The 19,483-nt window shown below is 40.2% G+C and overlaps 1 protein-coding gene across 1 annotated transcript in view; it reads right to left on the bottom strand.

Moving 5' to 3' along the window:
* Positions 1–2,987: 2,987 nt before the first annotated feature.
* qars1 (glutaminyl-tRNA synthetase 1) overlaps positions 2,988–19,483 on the bottom strand; it is a 48,635-nt gene continuing 32,139 nt past the window's right edge. Inside the window, exons 17-23 of the mRNA XM_052109165.1 lie at positions 8,807–8,953; positions 8,586–8,684; positions 8,403–8,495; positions 5,325–5,452; positions 5,154–5,220; positions 3,276–3,401; positions 2,988–3,184 (exon numbers count right to left, since the gene is read on the bottom strand). Of these exons, the coding sequence (XP_051965125.1) occupies positions 3,134–3,184; positions 3,276–3,401; positions 5,154–5,220; positions 5,325–5,452; positions 8,403–8,495; positions 8,586–8,684; positions 8,807–8,953 (711 nt within the window). The 3' untranslated portion in view covers positions 2,988–3,133. The remainder of the gene's footprint in view (positions 3,185–3,275; positions 3,402–5,153; positions 5,221–5,324; positions 5,453–8,402; positions 8,496–8,585; positions 8,685–8,806; positions 8,954–19,483) is intronic.

Here is a 19,483-nt window from a genome sequence, read left to right as displayed (position 1 = left end):
ATATATATATATATATATATATATATAACATTTTACTGTATACAGAGCATTCTATGTTGTGTATACTGTACATTGAATATTATCATTTGTATATTGTGTTGTAATTATGTGTATATTATATATGTTATAATTTGCTCGGAACTGCACCCAATAATTTCACCCACTGTTGCACTTATGTATATGGTTGAGTGATTTGCTTTGATAAGGTGTAGTAACCCATAACGATTGTGAGAAACCACAACGCAATAAAGTATTGAATGTCACACGAAGATGGGACACTTGAGGATTTTGAGCATTTCATAACAGGACACATGTCCTTGTCTCACCATCTAATCTTTTTATGTATTTATATGGGACAAAAAGCCTTCAATATGGGATGTTTTGCTCTCTGCTAAAATACAGAACCCCAAGATAAAAGGCATCCTATATGGGACGCCATAATTACAGCAACAAACATTGCATATGCCACCTCTCTCATTTTAAGCCATTGTCTGGGAAGAATGTTCATATTTGGATACTGCCCTCATGAAAAGCATAATCAATGGTAAAATATCCATCACTAAAATGTCATGCATGGTGAATATACTCAAGTTTGCTGTGTTACTATGACAACTAATGTGGACATGTTAGCATAAGAGACTGTAGTCTGAACAGAATTTAAGGAAAAATCTGATTCCCTTACAATTCAGTACTTGACATTGCGTCAGGAAGCTGTCCTTCTATACGACCTAGTTGAAACCAGGCCAATGGGGCCAGTGCCCCTTGACTACCAGGGGGCCCCTTGACTGCCCTGTGCTTTTAGGCTGTGCGATCTAGTTTGGTGATCCCCCCACTTGAAAACCCTTTTGGGCATGAACAACAACCCCACCCCCATAATCCGTCCCTGTTGAAACCTTTCTATAAAAAAGGCAATTCTAAAACTGGCTATGGTGTTTAAGCCCTGTCCTTATAGGCGCAAAGCTGTCTGGTGTAAAAGCGGATGCACAATCACCATTCCTCAGAATTTTCTTCCTTAAAAACAGTGATTCATCTCTCGTCTATAAGCCTTCTACTACTTCGCCGTCAACATACACGAGTCAGCAGGCGGGATCTTCATGGCAACGAGAAGACTCTCTGCTCTCCTGCAGTGTTCCAGCGAACATTTACTCCACCTTGCCACTTGACTGGTGAACGGGCCACTTCAGCAGGAGTTTTATATCCTTATAATGATTTGTGTGTTTTATATATATATAACTAAAAGAGCCACTTACATGTCTTTAAGTGTTCATTATTCAAGGGACACATCCTGCTGTCAGGTCAGCATGATATATGTATGTATGTATATATATATAAAAATATATATATATATATATATATATATATATATATATATATATATATGTGTGTGTGTGTGTGTGTCCGGCAAACACACAGCCTCTCATATGCAAATGTCAACCCTGCCGGCACTTGGTGCTGGATGCATAATCCAACAGGGCTCTGGCGACTGAGATCATGGGCGCAGGATAATAACCTTCTCAAGGTGTTGGAGGAGATGCTAACACCAACTCTGGTGTGCGGCAAGCTGGGGATCATGGATTGTCAAGCACCTGGCCACGACTGGAAGGGGTGCAGAAGGGTCTGTGCAGTATCTGTCGCCTCCCTGCCTCTACACCCAACAAGCAACGTGGCAGTGCCTCACATACCGATTGGTTGTTGGGAGAACTCTAATCCCTTGGGAGTGGCCCCCTTGCGGAATCCTAGCCAGAAACTTCATGAACAGTACAACCTATAATGATTCGCGATAATGCTACGTTGTCCCCGTTAAGGGACCCCAATGCTCACAAACTTGCTTTACTACAGCGGTCTTCACAAAAATCTCTCAGCATCTATGCTTAAACGTACAAACGCTATAACAAGTTTGCCAACGGGGTTTCCTGGCCAGAACTTTATATGAATACTCGGCTGACATTTGCTGTCTCTCCGAAATAGGATTACCGAACACTGGAAAATGTATTATTCCCGTGCATGGATCAACCGATAGTTTTGCCATGTATTATAGTGGGCCTACAGATGGCCAAGGACTACGGGGCGTTGGAATTGCTTTATCAAACAGAGCTGCCAAAGCTCTTCTTGAATGGAAGCCCATAAACTATCAAATTGCCATCATTAGATTAGCAGCCAAGCCATTTAACATTACAATAGTGGCAATCTACGCGCCAACTAATGCAGCAGCTGATGATATAGCCGATAACTTTTATATCCAACTGGAAAACGTGATAGAGGAGATTCCCCAAAATGACTACCTAGTTATTGCTGGTGATTTTAATGCCCAACTGGGTCCTCCAGTTTCAGACCGAAGAGAAACTGGCAAAAACTCTCTAGGCAGCTTGTGCGCCAACAGAGATTGCCTACTTCATTTTGCTGCTGCCTATGGTCTAGTAGTTGCCAATACCCCTCTTCAATCACAAATCGAGACATCTTCAAACCTGTTTTAGTCCGGATGGGAAGCACCGGAATCAAATTGACCATATCCTAATCCGCAAAAAATGGCAGTCTTCACTCATCAACAGCCGTGCCTATTGGGGCATATATATAGGTGCATATATATATATATATATATATATATATATATATATATATATATATATATATATGTGTGTGTGTGTGTGTGTGTGTGTGTGTGTGTGTGTGTGTGTGTGTGTGTGTGTGTGTGTGTGTGTGCAAAAGCTGGTTTTCATATGCATATTTGTATATGAATTTTGGGATATCACATAACAAAATGCAGGCTGGAAACACCACGCATGTGCACCATGTGACATGCACATAAACAAACGTATCTGTTCGATTGAGGTGAATATATATATATTCACCTCAAGCGAATAGATACGCATCATTTTCTATACAAACATCAGAAGCAAGGTTTACTTAAATAATTCATTGACAGACTAGAAAATCCTGCAGCATGAAAAGGTTTTACAAAGCAGCTCAGTGCTTAAACAGTTCAAAAGGGGTTTTATAGTATGGATAGACAATTGAATTCCCAGGTTAATGTATTTTTATTGAAAATTATTTTGTGATATGCATAATCAAGCAAACATAAAAACTGATGTCTGTTTATTGGCTATTACAATCCAGCTTCAGTCATGTGGCCCCATCAGATCTTTCCTGGGTCCTCCTTGAGTGTAACAGTCCTATTGAAAACCATCTGAGGAGGAAACATTGACAAAGATGAAGCACAATGAAAACAGTGGTTTGTATGCCAAAGCCCATTTAAATAATTTGGTTTGTGGACATACCTTTTCAGCAGTGCTATCAGGGTCCACTGAGAAATAGCCCACTCTCTCAAACTGAAACTTGTCAAACACTTTGGCCGTGCTCACTGAACGATCCACTAAGGCACTTTCAATCACTGCTAAGGAATTCTAGAGAAGAAAACATGACATAAGATTGTGGACGCTTTTCACCAAATCCTTCATAATGTTATAATTGAGAAGAACGATATTTTGTGTCACTACAAACAGCCATTTTTTTTGCAGTTGCATGTTTTGGTTTAATCAATTAAAAAGACAGATCTCTGAAACATTGATGAATAATTAAAAAATTCTGTCCATCAGTTTTGACTTCACTCCTTGTCCCTCACATTCCCACTGTGCATGTGCCCTGTTTATTCTGTTTATTCCCTAGTATTAATATGCGTATTAGATTCGTATTAACTGGCACCATCATTTACACCTGGTAATACGTGTCTCTTTTGTGTTTGGATTTTGAGTAGAGGGTATCTGATTTCATGACTGCATACATCAATCATTACTTCAGTGTGTTAATGCATGATAATAAATGATAATAAAGCACAAACTGCATAATAACAAAAAGCAAGCACACAAAAACAGTGCATCATTTCAACCAATTATGCATGCATTTAATATAAGCAAAAACACCACTTTTAGAGCAGAACTGTCTGTTATTTTAATGGAGTAACCATGTTAATGGAGCTTCACAGATGTGCTTCTTATGTTACACTTTATATTTACATCAGGGACTATGAAGTTCTGTGAACTTGTGCATGTGTGTATGCGTTTTAACATAAGTAAAAGTTTTAAAACCTTGTTTTAGCCCAACGCTTGATTGACGGGTAGAAGTTTCACACTAGAACTGATTGGTTTCACCATACTCAAACATGGTCAAATAATCTATCATAAAAGCCTATCTACTATCATGCATGTGCCATTATAATGGATGCTACAACCCTCAATGCCCTAGTACTTATAAAATGTAAACAAGTATGACTGATAAAAATAATGACAGAAATTTGCCATAAATACTTTTTTCTAGCGCAACCACTGAACATGATGCCACACCAACATCCATAATTATATAATCTCAGCACAAAACACAACTAAGACGTTCACATCAATGTCAAAAAGCTCAAGTGACTGATGATTTGACTATTTGTGGTTTACTTTCAAAGGGTGTGAATATTTTCTCACCTACTCGAATGAACAGCATAACAAAACTATTCAAAACTCCCAATATTCTGCAGTCATTGTAATCTAATACAAACCAATGCACCAACACCACAACACCTCAACACAATGGCATACAATTCATTGAAATGATCCAACATGAACTAATCCAACCAGCAGCACATTGGCAAATTTTAAAAGCAAATTTTTTTCTAATTAAGTTCACTACGCAGGTCTACTCTGCACCCGGTAACTTCCGAGGCACCTGTCAACAGCCTGACATAAATTTGATCAAAGCTTTTGACTGGCTCTGGGGCAAAGGCAAACTATCTCCTCAGGCCATCGATGAACGTTCGTAGCACATGCGCATGATGTTCTCCAGATCTCCGTAGATTAACATTGAGGATGAAGGGCTAGCCCCACGGATAGCAAATGAGAATGATTAAATGGATTTATGCAACATACCTTAATAATAATATAATTTCTCAAAAGAATATATACTTTTTTCTTGTATAATGGACATAAAACACGTTTAAATTGCATAAAATATATTATTTCTTAAAATACATTTATGATGATGCCACGCAATTTGCACAACAGCACCACCTCTGGCGGGGCTTAGCCCAACTTGCCCCTAATATAGAGATGCGGCTTGAGGGACACAAGTCATAAATATAAGCCATTATTATATTTAATGATGTATAAACTTACAGGGTTAATGTCGCTCAGGAAGCCAGCGGGAACTTCAGCTGCGTCCTCTGGGTTTTTATGGAGGAAGCTACAGGCAAAAAAATTTGTTACAGAAAATTGACAAGAAAACTACATCATAAAATATTATTAAAAGTGACAAACTCTGGTGCGTCAGTGCTGATGGAGACTTACAGGCGTTCATACAGGCGCACTTCACACTGCAGCGCCTCGCTCACCCAGTGAATGAAAGCTTTGGGTTTCTCCACGGAGTCAGAGCTGGCACAAGTCACTTCCAACTCGAACACTTTACCACTGCCATCCTGACAGAAGAGAAAAGATAATGTCAAGTAATCCAGCAAGTACTTACTAACTGAATGAATGAAGGTTACACTTATATAGCACTTTTTAATTTTTTTTTATTTATCCCTCAATTCATAGCTATGCTGCTTTAGTTATGTCTGCCAGAACCGAAAACACTTCTCATATTCTTTAACCCTGCCTTAAATTGAATGGCATCTACGCTGATTTTATTCTGTTTCTTTCCCTGTCTAAACATCTCTGGTCCTGCCTGATGTACGATTCCCACTGCTGAGTGACAATGACTAACTGCAGTATGTGCCAGCCAAACTTCACTTCAGTCTACTAAGACAGACTTTAAAGAGCATGAACTGATGCAAACTCAAAGACATGGAATTCTTCATGAGCCACTGTCTGAAGCATGGGCTCAAGATGGAGATCACCCAAATTACATGCCATAAGCTTCCAGCCAGACTGTGATGCACCTCACTGAATGATACCTATATCAACTTGATCAAAGGAGGGACAATACACTCTTAAACTACATAGAAAATGAATTAACCACTAACAAAAGCCGGGATGACTTCAAGGATTTTAACAATAAAACTTGTAGTTCATATAAAACAATTTTGTTTAATCATTGACCCACAACACTTAGTTTACTATTTTTAAACATTAATCACTAATATAAAGAAGTAATTATATTACTGCTATCAAGAATTATCATTTCAACTAATTCAATTTGAATTGCAGATATCTATAATTAATATCCTGCACATGATTAAGTCAAATTGGCTTGCCATACACCCCCAGTCTACTACTATAACAGAATATCTTGAATTATGTCCATTTTGGGGACTTTTTAAACAAATATTGATGTGTGCAACTATTTACAATTAATTTGATTAATCAGCATATGTAATTAATTAAATCTTGAACTAGTAAAAACTTCTTGACACATTTTTTTTTGGTCATTACAGAAATACACAATCTTATCTTCATATTAAATATGGAATTTTGACTAGTAAAAGCTGTATTTTTTTAATCATATCTTTTACCGTAAGTTCACACCAGAGGCGGCGAGAGCGTCAAATCGCCCGGAAGTCATTCATTTTCAATGACAGCCAGCGTCTCGGCGGCGAGAAGAGGCGTGGCGAGTCTTGGGCGTGCGAGCGTCAGATGGAAGTTCAAGTGCAGTCAACATTATGGTAATGAGCTGTGACGCGGTTCGGCGGCAACCTATTGGAATATAGAAGTGCTCCTCGAAGTCTAGAGAACATAACCATGTAAACTTTGGTTCCCACCAAACATTCGTTCCGAAGATAAAATGGAGGAGAAACTAATTATTGCTGTGACGGGTTTCCCTGTAATATATGACCAAGACCACAGTTATTATTACAAATGTATTTTATTTTGATAACAAACAACTATAATTTTAATTACTTTCTGCCATCGATCGATTTCTTATTTTCACATTTTAAAGAGTTCATGAGGATATACGCTACTTGTGATAGGTCGGCAAAAATAAATGGTCGACATGTCTGGATGTTTAAATTGCGGCCCCTTTAAATATAGTAAACAAAACAAAGAATTCTTAACAAACGTTGCCGCCTATTTCAACTACGTCAGAGCGTCCACGAGCGTCGAAGGCAGGGCAGCCAGAGCGAATTTTGACACTCTCGCCGCTTCTGGTGTGAACGTACAGTTACTGTATTTTCCCTTGTAGAATTTCACAATGATCTGTCATTCAATCCTTTTCAAATGTAAATACAGATATCTATATTTTCGGTTGAAATTAATTTCTAAATAGTACTTACTGTACTATTAAAAAAAATTACTGTACATTGTTACTAGTGCAAATGCCCATTTTTGATATCTGTCATTTTCATTAGTGGCAATGTTAATTTCAGATAACTGAAAAATTATGGTAACTACAGTAGTAAGAATAAAATAACTAATATTGGCACTATATTAATACATTTTCTGTTATATCATAATTTTATGTACAGCTGCTTTGAAACAATGCCTGTTGTGAAAAGCGCTACACAAATAAATTTTACTTGACTTAATATCTATAATTTGGTTTTCACTAAAATGTAAATTTCACATATCTGTCATGATTTTTAGTTATCTTTAATTACTCTCCAGTTGAATTACCTAACCTATAATCCATTTCCGATAACTGAAATTGAATTAAATCAATCATGTTGAAATAAATGTACAGATGTCATAAATTGGCTTTTTCACTAGTTGTAATCCAAATGTTGATATCAGGAATGGACATTTGCAGTAGTAATGTTATTATTGATATATTTTTAATTATTGAAGAATTATTTTTAATTATAAAAAGTGCATTAAGTGAATTTGGAAAATGAAATGAATTATGGATATCTGCAACTGCGTTTTGAACAGGAGTAAATGACAGATCATTTTTAAATTCTACTAGTAAAAATGCAGTGACAAATTTTAATCAAGAACTACAGTTTTGTAGTCAAAATTCCATCCATCATAGATTCAAGAATGTATTTCAGCGAATAATGACGTCACTTTTGATTCAATAAAATTGTACTTGTGCAAATGTAATGTAACTGATATTTGTGATGATAAGAAAGACAATAATTTTCACTAGAAGGAATTCTATTCTGGCTATCAAGAATTATCATTTCAAATAATCAAATTTGAATTGCAGATATCTATAATTAATATCCTGCACATGATTAAAAGTCAAATTGGCTTGCCATACACCCCCAGCCATAATATCTTGAATTATTTTCATTTTGAGGACTTTGAATTAATATGAATATGCTGATTAATCAAATTAATTGTAAATAGTTGCACACATCAATATTTGTTTAATTACATTGTTAATCAATTGACAACCTTGGTGTCTATTTAAAACCAACAAAATGGCCAATTCTTGCTGAATACAAAGTGAGCATACAATGATTTTGAATTGAATCTTTGTTATATCACCTTGATGACTCTATCTACAGTGATGACGTATCCTGCATGTCTCAAACCCACTGGCTGATCTGGAGTCAGACGCTTATAGCCCTTCTCCATCACCTACAGCAAACACATACCACATCAAAAATGAATGTTTTAAGCATGCCAAACTAAAAGGGTATCAATGTGGTACAAAAATCTCACACATACCACCCTGAAATCACTCTGCTCAATAAAGATGGTTTTGGAGAAGGGAATCACATGGCTACCCTTGGCCTCATTAGCAGGGAAGTCTGGGACTCTAACTTTCTGCAGAGGAAACAAACCCAGACAACAGACGTAAGCATGTTTTCTCACACTTCAGCTGCATAATTATATGTCAGTCTTTAAACCCTCACTGTAAGAGCTCATGCACTTATGCATGTGTGTACCTGTGCATTGGCAGGCAGATTGATGATGGTGACTTTGAGGGGCTCGAGCACGGCCATAGCACGAGGTGCAATGTCGTTAAGCACCTCTCTAACACACGCCTCCAGAAGGTGCGGCTCCAATGTTGTTTGGGCTACAGTCACACCCACCTACAGCAGAACAACAAACGTCAATGGTTGAGTAGTGTCTCCAAAAAACTACCATACTTTTATATTACTTTAAAAGGGGTCATGTCATGGAAAACAGGATTTTACTTACTGTACTATTAAAAAAAAATTACTGTACATTGTTACTAGTGCGAATGCCCATTTTTGATATCTGTCACTTTCATTAGTGGCAATGTTAATTTCAGATAACTGAAAAATGATTGTAACTACAGTAGTAAGAAATATGCAAAGAATAATACAAAGAAAGCAAGTTCATATTCATTATAAATAAAACAATACAAATGTTTTAACTTAGGAAGAGTTCAGAAAACAATATATGGTGGAATAAGCCTGATTTTCAATCACAGCTTTCATGCGTCTTTCTACGCTTTCCACCAGTCTTTCAGATTCATGTAGAGTGATTTTATGCCACTCCTGGCTCATACATGTAGAGATGCTGTTTAAGAAACATTTGGAGTGGTCTCTTAATTTTTTCCAGAGCTGTATATTGTGGCAGCAGGCAAGTTAAGCATTTTTACAATACAAAAAGTGGCTTTAAAGTCAAAATATTCTTTGATTTATTGCCATGTCATTGAATCTAACCCTATTGGCCAATTCCATTTGCACTACTTTTAATTGTTAATAAAAAAAGTCAACAAAATTTGTTGTCATCGAATAGTCATTTGATCTCATTTAACGAAACATGAAATAAAGCGGATCTGGCATTCCACTTTAGCAAAACTTGCCTGTCAGAGCATGGACTTGGCGAACATGCCAAGTCCCTGTGCACGGAAATCACGACTCTTTTACTCAAAGACGCGATAGAGCCTGTCCCTCCAATCGAGATGAAGATAAAAGAGGCCCAGTCAACTGCCTGGAGTTGCTGACTGTTTTCTTTGACCAGCGGAGGTTTCTCCCACTAATTTAGTGCAAACACGTCTTGATCAAATCAGACAGCACCACCGCGGTGGCGTACATAAATCGCCAAGGCGGCATGCGCTCCCGCCACATGTCAAAACTCGCCCGTCGTCTCCTCCTCCACTCAAGTCGCTGCGTGCCACTCACATCCCCGGCAACCTCAATGTGGTAGCGGATGCACCATCACGACAACGCTTGCCCAGTGGAGAGTGGAGACTTCACCCCCAGTCGGTCCAGCTGATTTGGGAACATATCGACAAGGCTCAGGTAGACCGGTTCGCCTCCCGAGAAACTGCACACTGCCCGCTCTGGTATGCCCAAACAGAGGCTCCCCTCGGGGCAGACACACTGGCACACAGCTGGCCCGCCAGGCTGCACAAGTACGCATTTCCCCCAGTGAGCCTTCTTGCACAGGTGCTATGCAAGGTCAGGGAGGACGAGGAACAAATCACTCTAGTGGCTCCCTACTGGCCCACTCGGGCTTGGTTCTCGGACCTCGTACTCCTCACGGAGAATTCCCCTGAGGAAAGACCTTCTTTTTCAGGGACGGGGCACGCTCTGGCATCTGCATCCAGACCTCTGGAACCTCCATGTCTGGCCCCTGGACAGGACGCGGAAGATCTAGCTGATCTACCACCTGCTGTCGTAGACACGATCAACCAAGCCAGAGCCCCTTCTACCAGGCAACTACCTTCTACCATGCCCTGAAGTGGTTTTTGTTTGCAAATTGGTGTTCTTCCCAGGCTGAAGACCCATAGAGGTGCACAGTAAGGTCGGTGCTCTCCTTCCTGCAGGAGAGGTTGGAGGGTATACTGTCCCCGTCCACCTTGAAGGTGTATGTAGCTGCTATCGCGACCCACCAAGATGCAGTAGACGGCAAGTATTTGGGTAAGCACGACTTGATTGTCAGGTTCCTAAGAGGCGCCCGGAGGTTAAATCCCTCCTGGCCAAGCCTGTTCCCCTCCTTGGATCTCTCAGTGGTCCTCTCGGGCCTTCAGAGATCCCCCTTCGAGCCACTAGAATCAATTGGACTCAGGCTTCTCTCTCTAAAGATGGCCCTGCTGGCCTATCGCACCCAGGCCGTGCCCCCATCCCTTGCAGGTCCAAGCACACTCGACAAGGAGTGTTCCATCCTCGTTGGCACTGGCCAGAGGCATCTCCCTGGCAGACATATGCAGGGCAACACCTAATACCTTTGCAAGTTTCTACAACCTCAGGGTAGAGTCAGTCTCGTCCCGTGTTTTCTCAGGTCTGAGCCGGTAGAACTCAGTAACATGCTGACAGATTGATCAGGTGGATCACTTGCACCTAGCGCCCTTTCCCTCGGCTGAGGTAATACCCTGCGCTTTTTCTCCCAGGAGAGCCCACTCACTCAGCTCCCGGGATGACTCCTCCCTAGACCTGTAGGTCCGCAATTCGGCAGAGGAATTCGCCGACCCAGTCCACTGCGGGTACTCAAATCTACCCTGTACTGGAATAGGTGCTCCACAGGTTAGGGCTACTACATGGACTTTTCGTGGTACGGTCTCCTTATGAGCGGACCCACGTCTCCCTTGGGCAGTTCCCGCTGCCCCCCGGTCGCCGTGTCTGCAGCAACTTGTCTCTTCGAAGAGGCGGGATCTACCACCACGCCACTTCCCACATGTGACCTAAAACCCATGTGGTGTATTTCGCTACTTTTACCTCCCCTCTCTGGGAGTTTGTGGTCTCCGCAGGGTCTTTTCCCCCTGAAAGAATAGGAAACTGGGTAAGACCCCCTTCCCACGATGCGTGTAAGGGCCCCAGCCGTTTTGCTCTATGCGAGAAACATAGAGATAAAAGAGGCCCGGCTAGGTTCGGCCCGTTCAGCGTCGCCTTGTTCTCCTAACTATAAGGGTTCTGACAACTTTATGGGGCATTGGGGAAGGGTACGTGCAGTCTGATACAGCTGGTCGTTTTGGCATGTCAAGTACCTGCCTGCTCCTGTATCAGCAGTACATGTCTCAGCGCATGGCGTGATTTAAATTGGACCCCTAGTGTCGCTTCTTCGACACAACGTTGAAGTGAGTGACAAATGGGGAACTTCTAGGTTACGTATGTAACCTCCGTTCCCTAATGGAGGGAACGAGATGTTGTGTCCTCCCGGCCACGTCGCTGAGCCGAGCCACTGTTGTGGCCGGACCATTTCCGGCTCATCAGAAAAATCCTGAATGAAACATACGAATTTCCCCACCTTTATACCCGTATGTCCGGTGGTACCCGTATATACCCCTATGTCCACCAACTTCTCACTGGCCTTTTTTCATAGATCAGAGTGTCGCTTATTTGACACAACAGGGAACGGAGTTTACATACGTAACCTAGACGTTTCTCTGTGGGGTTAGAGACACTTATATGAGTCATGTGAAAAACAGAGCGAGAGAGTTTCAAACTTCTACCGGCTAATAAACCCTCTCACGAGGATCACTCTTACTTCGCACAAGCTACCTGCATCTAGATTTTAACATGATGGTTCGTGATGTTGTGAATCATAATATATGTGTCACGGTGTGTATCTTAATGTGAAGAAAATCCATGACACGGTAGGGCTGCTTTCAGTAGTCGGTAGTGAAATTTGACGATTCTCAACACCAGCTTCAAAACGACAACAAATAATATGTTAATTATGGAAGAATGGTTTCAAGTTCTTAAGTAATTTTTCAAGACTAGTAAACAGTCAGTAATAAAATAACAATAAAAAACAGCAATGAATAGAAAGATTAAAAATAATGAAACAAAAAATACAAATTAAGAAAACTCAGCTTTAAAAGATTTTAACAGTAGTTTTAAGTATTCAAGTAAACATTCAGAATGAAATGCAACATAAAACTACTACTGGCCTTCACTGTATGATTATAATACATTAATACTTATTAAAGCTAATGAAGTTACACAGTCAAGAGCAGTGAGTGTTTTCTCATCTTCTTGCTCTGGTTGTCTATAAATCTATTAGCTTATATTTACACTTACAAATCCAACATTTTAATAAAAATCAGCTTTTTTTCTCTGCTGTTTACATTCACTTTAGACATCACTCTCTGTTTACATGAATACCTCACCAAGATGGGTATTTTGGCAGAATTTTGAAATGTTTTTGACCGTTCAGGTGCGCATTAGCACAAGTATTTTCGGAACACACACATACGCCGCCTTTCATCAAACAGGGCGCAGCTGTTAATAAAACATAGCGAATTATAAAATTACGTGCTCTGAATTACTTTCAACAGCAGAATAAGAATATGAACTGTCTAATAAGTGACACAGACCTAAGCTATCAAAAATATAGCAGGTTATACAACTATGGAAAGCCAAAAGGGTCAAAATTCACGTGTTTTGAATCACCGTATTAAGCTTTGAAACACCGTTTTCTAAACGCAGTAAGGCATTAAGTAAACGGCGTAACATAAACGCCGTACGCGTCAAGTTAACGCATGTTATTTTAGCGCCTCACATAACTTAATTGGCCCATTCATATGCTCATGTACATAACTATCGCATTTGAGGGATCTACTGCAAGCTGGAGGTTTCAAATCAATAACGGCAACGAGAACCTTTGTTTCACATTGCTGCATTTACGCTAATACTGTATTAAGTCGAAGACCACTGTTGTATCACCCAGGACAAAATACAAATAAAGCCATGTACACCTCTGCAGATCATACAAGTTTTACATGATGCAGAAATTGTGTATTAAAGTGCGTGGTCAATGAAATATCACTATATAATATAACCACAACCACATTAAACATCTTTTGACTATAGAAAATAAAAAATATAGAAAATATAATATAGAAAAAAAATTACAGAACAATCACAAGAAGACATCAACCTATGTATCCACTACAAATCAGCAATGGTTGATGTCCAGGACTGTCTGTAGAGCAGCGGATTAAACTTTTAAATAAACAATCTTCCTAAGAATTCAATGTGAATCTAACAATATTTCATGCAATAATATATTTGCTCATTAACAATGAAAGTTGACAAACTGGCCAACAGCAATTATGTCTGTAAACAGTTAATAAATAGGCCTACTTCTGTAATATTAGCAACACACACACACACACACTGCAGTAAGAGAATACCAATTTGTGAATAAAAGTTAGTAAATGGGGTCTTGGCTAGCGAATATCCAGCTTAGTTAGCCAAAGTTAATTAATGTGTGTTTGCAATGTGAAACAAAGGTTCTCGTTGCCGTTAATGATTTTAATCCTCCGGCTTGCCGTAGATCCCTCAAACGCGATAGAGGTGGTGTTATGTACATGAGCAGATTAATGGGCTAATTAAGATATGCGAGGCTAAAATAACACGCATTAACTTAACGCATGACAGCGTTTATGTAATGCCGTTTACTTAATGGCTTATGGCATTTAGAATATGATGCTTAATACGTTGATACAAAACATGTGAATTTTGACCCATATGGCTTTCCATATACAACGGTCACGTTGAAGAGTCGCCGGGGGTGAACTACTCACGTCGCAGCCGATGGGCTAGATGCCGGGCCGCCTTCCGCTCACGCTTGGGAAGACAGGCCGCCAGTGATGCCGCCGCCCCTCGCACCGTAGTCCTTCAAGGGGAGCGTGACCAGCCGAATGACCCAGACCGTGCCTGGGCTTATAAAAATAGTGTCCTATGGACACTACCCCGCCCTTTCATGGAGCCCCGTTCACCGTGAGGATGCCAGATTCACCCTTTATTATGAACATCCAACACATTATGAATTTTTGCAGTGAATGTTTTAATGGATAAAATGTAAAACAAATCTGAGTATGTTTTTCCTTGTAATTCAATGTGTCATTTAGCGGTATTAAAAGGATTTTTTTCCTCTTTATTGTTGTATTCACATTTAATACAACCTTTTAAGTCAAGCCACAAGATGAATAGTCGGTTAAGAGCTAATGATTAATCATTGCTATAATCGACGAATAATCGTTAGATTAGTCTATTATCAAAGTAATCCTAGTTGCAACCCTAGTGGTGAGTGCCGCTTCACTTTGCATACAATTATACTTTTAATCAATAATTCAATTTATCGAAAAATAGTAAATTGTCGACCTGTGTAGACATTAAAAGGCACTTGCGACCGCACGCGTCTGACGCCTTGCAGAATCACGATGGCAGGGCTCCAGTTGATAATGTCAGCAAGCCTCATGACATAGGTCAAGATATTGCAAACATTTATGCAGCACTAACGAAAATCTCAACCAACATTGAGGGCCTTGCAGAAATACGTTGGGCGACCACATCTGAGATAACTATTTTCTGCACAGAAGAGCTGCGTCTCGCAGAACAGACATGACCAATTTGAAAGCCTGAACGCACCACACGCCCTGCTCACATCTCACTCACACCAGACTCACAGAGGATAGGTAAAACCGGCGTTAGTGAAAATGTAATTACAGATTAAGGCATTTACTAGTTTAAATAACATTTTTGACATCAAGAATGGGTATTTCCACAATTATGTAATTTTTTATATCAAAAATTTACTTTATCACTAGTGCCAAACTAATTAATGATATGAAAAATTTGCATTTTCACTAGTATTAATTACATTGCTGATATTAAGAATTTGCATTTGAATGGAAATGTAATTGTTTATACACACACCGGCCACTTTATTAGGTACACCTGTACACCAACTGTACTTGTTCATGCAATTAACTAATCACCCAATTGTGTAGCAGCAGTGCAATGCATAAAATCATGTAGATATGGGTATGGAGCTTCAGTTAATGTTCACATCAACCTTAAGAATGGGGAAAAAATTTGATCTCAGTGATTTTGACCGTGGCATGATTGTTGGTGCCAGATGTGCTGGTTTGAGTATTTCTATAACTGCTGATCTCCTGGGATTTTCATGAACAAAAGTATCTAGAGATTACACAGAATGGTGCCAAAAACAAAAAACCTCCAGAGAGAGGTCAACGGAGAATGGCCTGACTAGTTCGAGCTGATAGAAAGGTTGCAATAACTCAAACCTTGAGGTGAATGGGCTACAACAGCATAAATCTTCGGGTTTCACTTCTGTCAGCCAAGAACATTGTACTTCTACTGGTGTACCTCAGCAGAAATCGAGATTTGTCATACCACGCGATGTTTTCTAATCGTCTACCAACCAGTGTTTTTGAGCCTGTGCCCACTGCAGCCTCAGTTTCCTGTTCTAAGCTGACAGTAGTGGTACCTGAAAGGGTCTTCAACTGATGCAGCCCATCCGCCTCAATGTATGTTCAGAAATGCTTTTGTGCATAGTACAGTTATAACTCGTGGTTATTTGGGTTACTGTCACCTTCCTGTCAGCTTGGACCAGTCTGGCCATTCTCCTCTGACCTTTGTCATTAACAAACCGTTTTCGCCCACAAACTTCCACTCACTGGATGTTTTTTGTTTTCTGCACTATACCAGGGGTCAGCAACATATGCTGGCAAGCAGAGGGGTAATCACTGGCATGCCAGCAACAGTGAGAGGAGTAGAATATTTTATTTATATTAATTCCACACCAGCATTCCAAACTAAATCTGGATGTTATCCTACCTCATGATCACGCAACATGTTTTCATGAGCTGAATGTGAGGCTAAACAAAAAGTAAAAATGTGAAGGGACTACATTACACCCAACAGACTCCTGCAGTACATTCATGCCATTCGTGCATAACGACTCACTTTCGGTTAATCGCATGAGTAAACGCACCCGCTTTGCTTCGGTCAGGCTGCGTGGATGACAGCCTACATACAGTGTTTCATTTGTTTCTTTTTGCTTTCAGAACAACATGTGATGTAATAAGGAAAACACCACTATTAATCCTTAAGGTTTCTAACCCAGCATACAGGTACACCCTCAAACCATGGTCACACTCAAAATTATATTAAACGAATAAACAAAACACGTAAACACACATCGTGGGGTGGGAGTCTATTCAAAATCTAAATTAAACATGGAAATAAAGTTTTTGGATTTTGCAGGTGCAATTCACCGAAAAAGGCTAAATAGTTAATCGGCTTGTGATGTGCGATGTTCGTCACACTTTAATATTGTTTAGTCTCCCATTCAGCTGATGAAAACATGATCATATGGAAGGATTACATCAAGATGTAGATTGGAATGCAGGTGCGAAAAACTTCTTACAAATAAAATAGCCTGCTCCTCTTTCGCGGTTGCTAGCATGCTAGTGATTACCCAGCTCTGCGTGATTTAGTCAAATGTATGACAATTCATATGACAAAGATTCCACACAATTTTGTGATCAGTAATAAAATAAGCAAATTTATGACATTAACGGTGTTAACTCATTTGAACAAAATGACAGTTTCTTTAATTAAAGCACTTTCAAGATGCTCTGTGAAAATGTTTCACTCAAACTGATATGCTGATAATATACATTTTTTGTAATGAAAAATAAACTATTACATTTGAAAAATGCAAAAGAGGTGGCCCAGGTAGCTCAGTGAGTAAAGACGCTGACTACACCACTGGAGTCGCGAGTTCAAATCCAGGGCATATGCTGAATGACTCCAGCCAGGTCTCCTAAGCAACCAAATTGGCCTGGTTGTTTGGGAGGGAAGAGTTACATGGGGTAACCTCCTCGTGGTCACTATAATGTGATTCTCACTCTCGGTGTGGTACGTAGCAAGTTGTGCGTGGATGCCGTGGAGAATAGCGTGAAGCCTCCACACGCACTATAACTCTGCGGTAACGCGCTCAACAAGCCACATGATAAGATGAGCGGATTGACAGTCTCAGACTGTCAATTGAGATTCATCCTCTGCCACTCGGATTGAGGCGAGTCACAATGCCAATAGGACTAAGAGCGCATTGGGCATTCCAAATTGGGGATAAAAATGAAAAAAAAAAATCCAAAATAGAAAAATTTTCACAAGTGGACTCAAACATGCACAGCCATTGACCAGGAAAATAAAAAATCTCCTTGTCAAAAAAACTCCTTGTCAAAAAGATTGCCGATCCCTGCTCTATACTCTCTAGAGACGGTTGTATGAGAAAATTCCAGGAAATCAGTAGTTACAGAAATACTCAAACCAACCCGTATTGCACCATCAATCATGCCACAATCAAAATGATTGAGATCACATTTTTTCCCCCATTCTGATGGTTGATGTGAAAATTAACTGAAGCTCCTGACCTGTATCTGCATGATTTTATACATTGCATTGCTGCCACACGATTGGCTGATTAGTTAATCGCAATAAGTAGGTGCAAAGGTGTACCAAATAAAGTGGCCATTGATTGTATATAATTAATGTCCTTCACATGATTAAAAGTCGAAATGGCTTGTGATAACCATGAGCTCTGTTCAGTATTCAGCAACTAGGCTCATCCTGATGAATGCCCATGTGAACTACACTCACCTAAAGGATTATTAGGAACACCATACTAATACTGTGTTTGACCCCCTTTCGCCTTCAGAACTGCCTTAATTCTACGTGGCATTGATTCAACAAGGTGCTGAAAGCATTCTTTAGAAATGTTGGCCCATACTGATAGGATAGCATCTTGCAGTTGATGGAGATTTGTGGGATGGACATCCAGGGCACGAAGCTCCCGTTCCACCACATCCCAAAGATGCTCTATTGGGTTGAGATCTGGTGACTGTGGGGGCCATTTTAGTACAGTGAACTCATTGTCATGTTCAAGAAACCAATTTGAAATGATTCGAGCTTTGTGACATGGTGCATTATCCTGCTGGAAGTAGCCATCAGAGGATGGGTACATGGTGGCCATAAAGAAATGGACATGGTCAGAAACAATGCTCAGGTAGGCCGTGGCATTTAAACGGGGCCTAAAGTGTGCCAAGAAAACATCCCCCACACCATTACACCACCACCACCAGCCTGCACAGTGGTAACTAGGCATGATGGATCCATGTTCTCATTCTGTTTACGCCAAATTCTGACTCTACCATCTGAATGTCTCAACAGAAATCGAGACTCATTAGACCAGGCAACATTTTTCCAGTCTTCAACTGTCCAATTTTGGTGAGCTCTTGCAAATTGTAGCCTCTTTTTCCTATTTGTAGTGGAGATGAGTGGTACCAGGTGGGGTCTTCTGCTGTTGTAGCCCATCCGCCTCAAGGTTGTGCGCGTTGTGGCTTCACAAATGCTTTGCTGCATACCTCGGTTGTAACGAGTGGTTATTTCAGGCAAAGTTGCTCTTCTATCAGCTTGAATCAGTCGGCCCATTCTCCTCTGACCTCTAGCATCAACAAGGCATTTTTGCCCACAGGACTGCCGCATACTGGATGTTTTTCCCTTTTCACACTATTCTTTGTAAACCCTAGAAATGGTTGTGCGTGAAAATCCCAGTAACTGAGCAGATTGTGAAATACTCAGACCGGCCCGTCTGGCACCAACAACCATGCCACGCTCAAAATTGCTTAAATCACCTTTCTTTCTCATTCTGACATTCAGTTTGGAGTTCAGGAGATTGTCTTGACCAGGACCACACCCCTAAATGCATTGAAGCAACTGCCATGTGATTGGTTGATTAGATAATTGCATTAATGAGAAATTGAACAGGTGTTACTAATAATCCTTTAGGTGAGTGTACATCAACATACCATCATAACAGAGATCATTTAC

Source organism: Xyrauchen texanus, chromosome 37 (genome assembly GCF_025860055.1).
Source record: "Xyrauchen texanus isolate HMW12.3.18 chromosome 37, RBS_HiC_50CHRs, whole genome shotgun sequence".
NCBI classification, from domain to species: domain Eukaryota; kingdom Metazoa; phylum Chordata; class Actinopteri; order Cypriniformes; family Catostomidae; genus Xyrauchen; species Xyrauchen texanus.
Note: the sequence above shows the minus strand (reverse complement) of the source record. Positions and strands in the feature narration are given on the sequence as shown.